The sequence below is a fragment of the Helianthus annuus genome, chromosome 12, assembly GCF_002127325.2.
Source record: "Helianthus annuus cultivar XRQ/B chromosome 12, HanXRQr2.0-SUNRISE, whole genome shotgun sequence".
In the NCBI taxonomy this organism is placed as follows: Eukaryota; Viridiplantae; Streptophyta; class Magnoliopsida; order Asterales; family Asteraceae; genus Helianthus; species Helianthus annuus.
Window position 1 is genome coordinate 13,256,973 of NC_035444.2, and position 8,975 is coordinate 13,265,947.

General features: G+C 35.2%; 1 protein-coding gene across 1 annotated transcript; it reads left to right on the forward strand.

Annotated features, from left to right (window-relative positions):
- The first annotated feature begins 7,911 nt into the window (after window positions 1–7,911).
- On the forward strand, window positions 7,912–8,626 carry LOC110896407 (zinc finger A20 and AN1 domain-containing stress-associated protein 5). The gene has a single exon (XM_022143772.2). It carries the CDS (start codon window positions 8,059–8,061, stop codon window positions 8,536–8,538), a length of 480 nt encoding a protein of 159 aa, XP_021999464.1. The 5' UTR covers window positions 7,912–8,058; the 3' UTR covers window positions 8,539–8,626.
- The last annotated feature ends 349 nt before the right edge of the window (window positions 8,627–8,975 follow it).

An 8,975-nucleotide genomic window follows, 5' to 3' on the forward strand; every position in this document is an offset into this window, starting at 1 on the left:
CTATTAATATGTATTCCACTTGATACATTTTACTATATGTTATGTACGATGAATTAATATCATGAATATGTATTTTTTTTTTCCTCTTTTATATAGGGGAATATCTGAAACCTAGATATTGTTACGTGACCATAACTAACAAATTCATACTTGATGACGTGACATAGTTTTAATTGATATATATTTGGTATTAATATATACTAGCTTACAACCCCGTGTTTTACACGGGTTGAATGACGAAAAAATGTAAATTATAAACTTGTATATAATCCTTATTAATGAAATCACTTATGTAGATAAATTAGCAAAACAAAAGAAGAGTTATATTTTCGTTACTTGTACATGTGATTTGATACTTTATTAGTAATTATTGTTTATATCCAAATAATATATTTTATCTTAACAAATATATATGATCAGGGTAAAATGAAAACTTCTACGAGTTTTGAGAACTTAGAGAACTCAACCTTACAAAAGGTTTTTTGAATTTTTTACTGAGGGTGTGAATGAGCGGTTAGACACTCAAGGTGTTAAACCTTTTGATTTTGAATTCAAGTTGTTAAAACCACTAAAACATAGGGACTCAAAAAGTAATTTACTATTAATTAAATTTGAAATTATACGTTTGATCTCTAACTATATTAAATAATATTATACTTATTATATTATTTGATACATTTATATTTGTTATAGATAATTGTTAATTAAATTTGAATTTAGACGTTTATCTCTAACTATATTAATTAATATTTAATATGTAATACTATTATTAAAAGTGAGGAGGCACCATAGAGTGACACGTGTACAAAAAGATTTTTATTTATTAGTATAGGAAGATTTGATATTATTATGTTAACAATAAGCATGTCCTCCTTAGTCTGTTGACATGCCACGAACCAATGTAATTGCCGGTAGCGGATCTAAATAATCCTTATAGGAGCAACGTTTTAAAAAAAATGGTAACGAAATTGAAAAAATCAAATTTTTCCAAAATTCACACTACCGCCGGAGCGTCAAGGTATAGCGGAGGCTACCCCTATTAACAAGCTAGGTCCGCCCTGGTAATTGATACTGTTGCTATCGTCATTGACATTACCAAACCCATCATTGCCACAAGAATTTACGACCACCATTTGTCTCTGTCGCTGGTCATCGTCATCTTTGATTTTGCTTTGGTGGTACGGGCTCGCTGTTGGTCTACAAGTTAGAGCTTTGGATGGTGTGATTGGCTTCTTATTTTATGATTTAGGTACCATTTGTCAATCATTATATGTGTGAATGTGTGATTGGCTTATGATTTGTAGTTTTGTATGTTAGGTCAAGATTAAAGCAGGCACTGATTGGGTGTTAGCCTGCGGTGGTTGATGATGGTAGTTGTGGTGGTGTAGTGGAAATTAGTTGGCGGTTGGCACCTATTGAACTGAAGCAAGTCAGTTGGTTTGGTCGGGTTAAAAGAAAATTTTTGGGATACCCCTGAGCAAATATTATGATACCCTAAGTTGTTGTTTTTTTTAATCTAAATAATTTCACCCGTTCACATTGATCAATCCACACGAAAAAAGGCAATTACAAAGCAATGGCAGGTAGTCGGGCAACAAGTTGTCTTCTTGGATTTTTAGAATTCCCCTTGAACTTGTCTTTTAGATCCGTCACTGGTCCAGGTCCAGGACAGGCGACCCCACCCTAAAAGGGGTTCCATAATTATCTAGTTGTTAGAATGAAATGACCCGATACTAGTTTTTATGGAATAAAAGTCGTGAACAAGCACGTAAGAAGAAATTGCTGGTTTTGGCAAACTTTTGCTTTGTTATCCAAATAAAAAGCTAAAAGGTCAATGTTAGTAGGATTTATACGTAACCTTGCCTTTTGTTGACACTTAAGAGTGAAAAGGAATTGATGGCAACTCAAAATCATGGATAAATATGGAAATAAATACAATAATTTTCTTTGTTTATTTTTTGAACGGTAAATTTGGACCACTGACGGATCATTGAAATATCATTGTACCATCAGCAGAACCACACCATCATATCCATCTTCACTAGGCAATAACGTCTATACATCAATTCAAGAGGAAACCCAATAAATTTGGAAAACCCTCCTTGTGGTAATCGAACCCAGGACCTAATGGTCCATAAGCCTTATCACACCTCAAAATGTCAGTAGGCTACAATGTCATGGGCATTAATTTTCTTTATATCTTTTTTATTCGTTCGATTTAGATTATAGAATAAATGTATTTATTTTGCTTTTAAATATATGGCAAATTGGAAAATAATAATCTCATCTTTCTGAAATTGGTCTATAATAATCTCACGTCAGTTATTAGCCAATAATAATCTGACCTCGTCCATTTTTTTGTAAAATAGTCCGCCGTTAAAATAGCTTAACGGAGTTAAGTTTTTTTTCCGAATTACAAACCGATGTTTTGGGGCTTTTGATCAGAACGAGGATACGAGTCGATTGATGTAAAACTTACCTCAAAATACTGCCCCCAACCCACGAAAACGGTGCTTCAATTCGGGTGTTTAACTTTCAATTAACAAAATCTAACCCATTTTGAACACAGTTTCGAGGTAAGTTTTATATCAATCGACTCGTATCCTCGTTCTGATCAAAAGCCCTAAACACCGGGTTGTAATTCGGAAAAAAAAAAAACTTAACTCCGTTAAGCTTATTTTAATGGTGGTCTATTTTACAAAAAAATTGGACGAGGTATGATTATTATTGGCTAAGGAAAATTGGAAAATAATAATCCCACATATTTGAATTTGGCCAATAATAATCCCAAGTCACGAATTAGCCGCTAATAATCCGACCTCGTCCAATTTTTTTGTAAAATACTCCACAGTTAAATCTAGCTAACGACGTTATTAAAAATGGTGACGTGGCTGCCACATCTTAATATGACTCAAATGAGATTATTTATTAACAATGACATGGATTATTTCAATCCTTTACTCTTGAAAACCCCTGATTTCATGGTCCAGATCAAAACATCATCTCTTGAAAACCCTAAAATCCATCTTAAGAAGAAAGCTGCAAACGATTAGGTATGCTAACATCATAATACTAGCCACGCAAACCCCTTATTTCATGGTCCAGATCAAAACATCATCTCTTGAAAACCCTAAAATCCATCTTAAGAAGAAAGCTGCAAACGATCAGGTATGCTAACATCATAATACTAGCCACTAGGACTGTTCATTTTTATCCAAAACCCGAAACCCGGCCCGAATTTAAAGTCACCCGAACCCGAATTAGCGAATACCTGAAAAACCCGAACCCGAGAAACCCGAACCCGACCAACCCGAACTTTAAATGGTTCGGTTATCGGGTCACTTTTTCCAGGCCAACAACCCGAACAACCCGACCCGAAAAACCCGAAACACAAAACCCGAAAAAAACCCGAACATTTATTGTTTTTTTTTTCTTATAAAAGTGTTTAGATTTGGAGTCTTTAATAGACGGAACACTAAGTTTTGGGACTTTTAAATACTTTGATAATATTTTTAAAGTAACAATATGAATTTTGATGATATTTTGTAAAAAAAATATTTATTTTCATTTTACATCTGAACCCGAAAACCGAATAACCCGACCCGAACTAACCCGAACCCGAATAACCCAAACCCGACTAACCCTAACTTTAAAATGGGTTGGTTATCGGGTCAGTTTTTCATAGAGAAAAACCCGACCCGAAAAACCCGAAACCCGAAGAAAAAACCCAATGGAACACCCCTACTAGCCACGCAATCCCCTTATTTCATGGTCCAGATTACTCGACCCTCAATTCAATTACAACACAACCCATAATCTCTAATTTCAAAATCCACAATTTAGGGCCACCAATCTTTAAATTCCCCAATAAAGTCTCAACCTTTGACTGCAAAACCCCCCAATTTTCACTCAAAAATGGCAGAAGAACCTAAAGATCTCAAAACCCCTTTAATTTCATCTTCAAATTCCAATCCCCAACTTGTTGTAACCGTTGATGATCATCTGGGTGTTCAAGAATCTTCAAATAATAATCAAGAAATGAATACAAATGAGGAGTGTTGGAATCTGAACAATTCCCAAGTGGGTTTTGATCAAAACCTTTATGGGTTTATTGGGTCAAATGGGTTTGAAGTTCCCGGGTCGAGTACAGTGGATCCGTTTAGGAACTATACACCCAGAATTGAAGGGGTTTATGAGTGGATTAAGGTGTTGGTTTGTGTGCCTTTAGCTTTGGTTAGGCTTGTGTTGTTTGGATTGTGTTTGTGTATTGGTTATGTTGCTACTAAATCTGCTTTGAATGGGTGGAAAGATAAGCAGAATCCAATGCCTAAATGTGGCAGCCATGTGCCAATAAAAGATTTAAAATAATCCATATCATCAAAAAAATTCCATGTCATTTGAGTCATGTTAAGATCTGGCAGCTACGTCACCATTTTTAATAACGCTGTTAGCTAGATTTAATTGTGAAGTATTTTACAAAAAAAAATTGGACGAGGTCGGATTATTAGCGGCTAATTCGTGACTTGAGATTATTATTGGCCAAATTCAAATAGGTGGGATTATTATTTTCCAATTTGCCTAACTGACTTGCGATTATTATCGGCCAATTTCAGAAAGATAGATGGGATTATTATTTTCCAATTTGCCTAAATATATTTTCTTGTTTAGGATGTTCAAGATGTGTCTCCAATTATGTTTAGGGGAATTGGCCTGTAATAATCCCACTTATACCTTATTGGCCACTAATAATCCCACCTCAGAATATTCCCTCCATCAGTCCCACATTTCACCTATTTTTCCTACAATGGTCCCCCGTTAAAAAAACTTAACGGAGTTAAGCTTTTTTTCCAAATTACAAACAGATTTTTTAAGGCTTTTGATCAAAACGATAATACGAGTCCATTGATGTAAAACTTACTTCGAAATGGTGCTCCAAATGACTTGATTTTGGTTAATTAGAAATTTAAACACCCGAATTGAAGTGTCGTTTTCATCGTTTGGAGCACCGTTTCGAGGCAAGTTTTACATCAATGGACTCGTATCGTCGTCCTAATCAAAAGTGCTAAAAAATCTGTTTGTAATTTGGAAAAAAAGCTTAACTCTGTTAAGTTTTTTTTAACGGGGGACCACTGTAGGAAAAATAGGTGAAAGGTGAGACTGGTGGGGGAATATTCTGAAGTGAGATTATTAATGGCCAATAAGATCTATGTGAAATTATTATATGCGAATTTCAGTTATGTTTATTGTTGGAATGTTCTTTTGCTTATTTATTCCTACAACAAAACTTTCATAGTTTTATGTAATTGATTAGGAAGGTACGGAAAGAAGTTAATCAGTGACACCTTAACTGCTTGATAAAAGTCATGAGTATTGTTGGTCCAAATTGATTAAAAACATTGATTAAACGTTTTTTTTTAATGGAACGAACGATTAATCAAAGTAAACATGAGAGAGAGCATGACGACAAATAAGTTTTAAAAGAGACACTCTGATTTTTCAATATTTAGATTCATATAAAGTGTTTTTTTTAACTGTAACTTTCTTGTGTTAGGCCATCACACGCATCAAATTGGAGAGCTCTGTTACCCTACTCTGGCCAGACTATGTTGTTTTAATCGAGCCCACTCTGGTTTCAGAGTTTGGCTTAGACGTTCCCCTGGGAAACCATACCGCCGACTGTCATTTAACAAACGTTGTGTCACCACAAGAGCTGAACACTCTCTGGCGTAACACACGGTGGGACGATAACCCGGGTGGGCTCAAGATAGAACTTTACATCTCTCCAAGGAGGCTAGACTCTATCCAGCATTACCTAATCTACCAAAGTGACACAAGTTGGAATTGAACTTGGGACTCCATTGGTGAACCCAAGTCTCCCTACCACTAAGCTCTATCTATCATATAAAGTTACTTGCTTGGCGAAATCAAACTAGATGTTGCGTAACGGGCTTTGGTCTAGAACTCATAAGTTACTAGTTTGGCGAAATCAAACTAGATGTTGCGTAACGGTCTTTGTTCTAGAACATACAATCAATCATGTTTGTGGACACCACAAACACAAAAAACCAGCTATGAACTATAAAACATACTAGTAATTGGTTTCCTAGTTACAAGCGCACTTGATATGTGAACGAATTGTCTCGCTTTTCTCTAATTGATCGTGCATACAAATACCTAACATATGACGTTTTTGTTTATTGAGATCGTCTTCATATTGAATTGAGGAAAGTATACCTCTAATATATCTTTAATATCCATTCTTCTTGTTTTAAGAGCCTTTTGCATACAGATAAATCTCGTTTAGATCTTTATCTTATAATACCTTGATTTAATGTCTTCTTTATACTTGTTTGATGTTTGATATTTCACAAATATCTAGGTGTGGCATACATGTGTTTAACAACCTTGTAGACAATCTCCGAGTGATCCGATGCATTGTGTTAGATTCTATTATTTAGACTTCGATCTATGTTGTGCTTAGTATGTATACCGTCCTTTTGAACTCCTTTCTAAACGACCTTAATCTCGAGATGATCACACATATGCGAGGTGATGTTATGTCAACTCACAACTTAGAATATTAAACCGGTGGTTGTTGAAACTTGACATCTTTAGAACCTAGATGCTTAACAAAATAACAACTTTATGATTCTTTACATTCAAAGGTCTATGAATGTTTACATTTGAACTTATACATCAAGAAACATTTGATTGATATGGTTAACAACCTAAGATGATCATGATGCATCTTTTACATATTTACGTTGTTCTTCGGTTTGACATACAAAAAAAATTACATGAGAAAATCTAAATATTTTTCAATCTACAAATAACAAATCCATACAAAGAGTTTTTCACCCAAGGTACACATGAATAATGCCCCAACTCTTGGCGTTTTGGCGACACGTGTCAGTCCAGTCAGCAAAGGGGCATTTTGGGGCGTTTTTCTAGTATGAGTGTAGTGGGGATGTGGGCATTGTGGGGCATTATGTTAAAAAGGGTCTTAAACAATTAAATAAAAAAAAATCTTCCAAAAAGGTTATTGAGCAAACAAAAACCATCCAACCTGTCATTGGCCAAAGAGATTGAGCAAGGCGTGGAAAAAAGAACGCCAAATCAATTTTTTTTAAACCGCCCAGGGGACGGTTCCAAGGCGTGGAGGGGTGTTTTTCTGGAGAAAAAACGTCAAAAACAAACCACACTACGGATGGTCTAACATGATAAATTATCCTGCTTTACGTTTATACACATGTGCATATCAAACACCAAAAAAATTACAAGTTAATTATGTCCAAACACGTATCGCCAAACTCTAGTATCATTAGAATATTGCATCGTCGGAACATATAGCATCGTATCATTAAAAGTATTACATAAATATTCTTAATACTGTTTTAGTGTTTTTAACTCCCCATATGATCATGTATTTTTTTTAACTCTTGCATATGCAATACATGTACATACACGTGTGTTTAATCATAAAATAATGAAATAAAAGTGTTAACGTCTTTTTTATACCATTGCAAGTTCTTTAATCAAGCCATAAGAGTCCTCATCCAAAACTCAGATTTCCTCGTGTAACACATCGGTAACACATTAGTTTTTTTCTCTATTTTTCTTAGTTTCTCCAAATTTTCTCAGATTGTATGGTGTCGTCCCAGATTTCTTAACTAAATTATTTTAATTTAAATTAAACTTTAGAGTAAACTGCCATTTTGGTCCCTGTGGTTTGGGCATTTTTGCCATTTTAGTCTAAATCTCAAACTTATTACATCTGGGTCCCTGTGGTTTGCATTTTGTTGCCATTTTAGTCCAAAACTTAAAATTTCTGAATTTTGACTGTTTTAATGACCCTTTTTTTGTCCTTATCTGAAGGGGTAGTTTGGGCATTTAATTTTCATTAATGTAATTCAATTATTAATACTATCCTTTCCCTTAATAAACCTCCACCCCCAACCATTTTCCCCAACCCTAATTTCACTTCAATTTCAATTTCATTTCATTTCTCAAGCACCTTATAACTCCGTTATCTAATCCCGTTAATATTGTTGAAAACTGATGGCGCAGAGAACAGAAAAAGAAGAAACAGAATTCAAAAACGTACCTGAAACGTTAACTCTATGCGTCAACAACTGTGGTGTTGTTGCCAGCCCCGCCACGAATAACATGTGTCAGAACTGCTTCAACGCTAGCTCAACGACGTCATCTCAACGTAGATCTGGATCGGCGAGGTCTCCGGCGAGGTCAACGTCAACGTTTCGTGATGAAGAATCGGTTGATCTGGTGGTAGATCGGACGGTTGTAGTGGAGGAGAATGAAATTAAACAGAAGACGACGGTGAAAGTTGTGAATCGGGGCTCCGGTTGCCGGAAACGAGTCGGTTTTGCCGGATTTAGGTGCCGGTGTGGCGATCTGTTCTGCGGTGAGCACCAGTACTTTGATCGGCATGATTGTATATACAATTATAAAACCGCTGGTCGCGAGGCAATTGCGAGGGAGAATCCGGTGGTCAAAGCGGCGAAAATTGTTAGGATTTGAATTTTTATGCAAATATGTTCTACGTGTTTTTTTTTTTTTGTATTTGATTTTCTGATCGGAAAAATTGAAATTGTTATCACTGTTATTATCATCTCATATGAAAATTGTTGAATTGTAGATGGTGGAAATCGATCAGCATCTAGAATTCTCTGTTTCAATTGTTAGGTTTGATGGTATGATTTTTTTTCACATTCGTCTTGGCAAGAATGCAGATCGTCGGAGATGATTTTTGGGTTTGAGAAGATGAACTGAGAATAGGGGTTGAAGATGATGAAGTAATTGTCTGGTGATATAAGGGGTTTTTATATTATGTGGTTTTTTTAATAATTGAATTACATTAGTGAAATTTAAATGCCCAAACTACCCCTTCAGATAAGGACAAAAAAGGGTCATTAAAACAGTCAAAATTCAGAGATTTTGAGTTTTGGACTAAAATG

Bases quoted from the DNA above. Each gene is read 5' to 3' on its own strand.
- LOC110896407 (XM_022143772.2), top strand. From the start codon at position 8,059: ATGGCGCAGAGAACAGAAAAAGAAGAAACAGAATTCAAAAACGTACCT.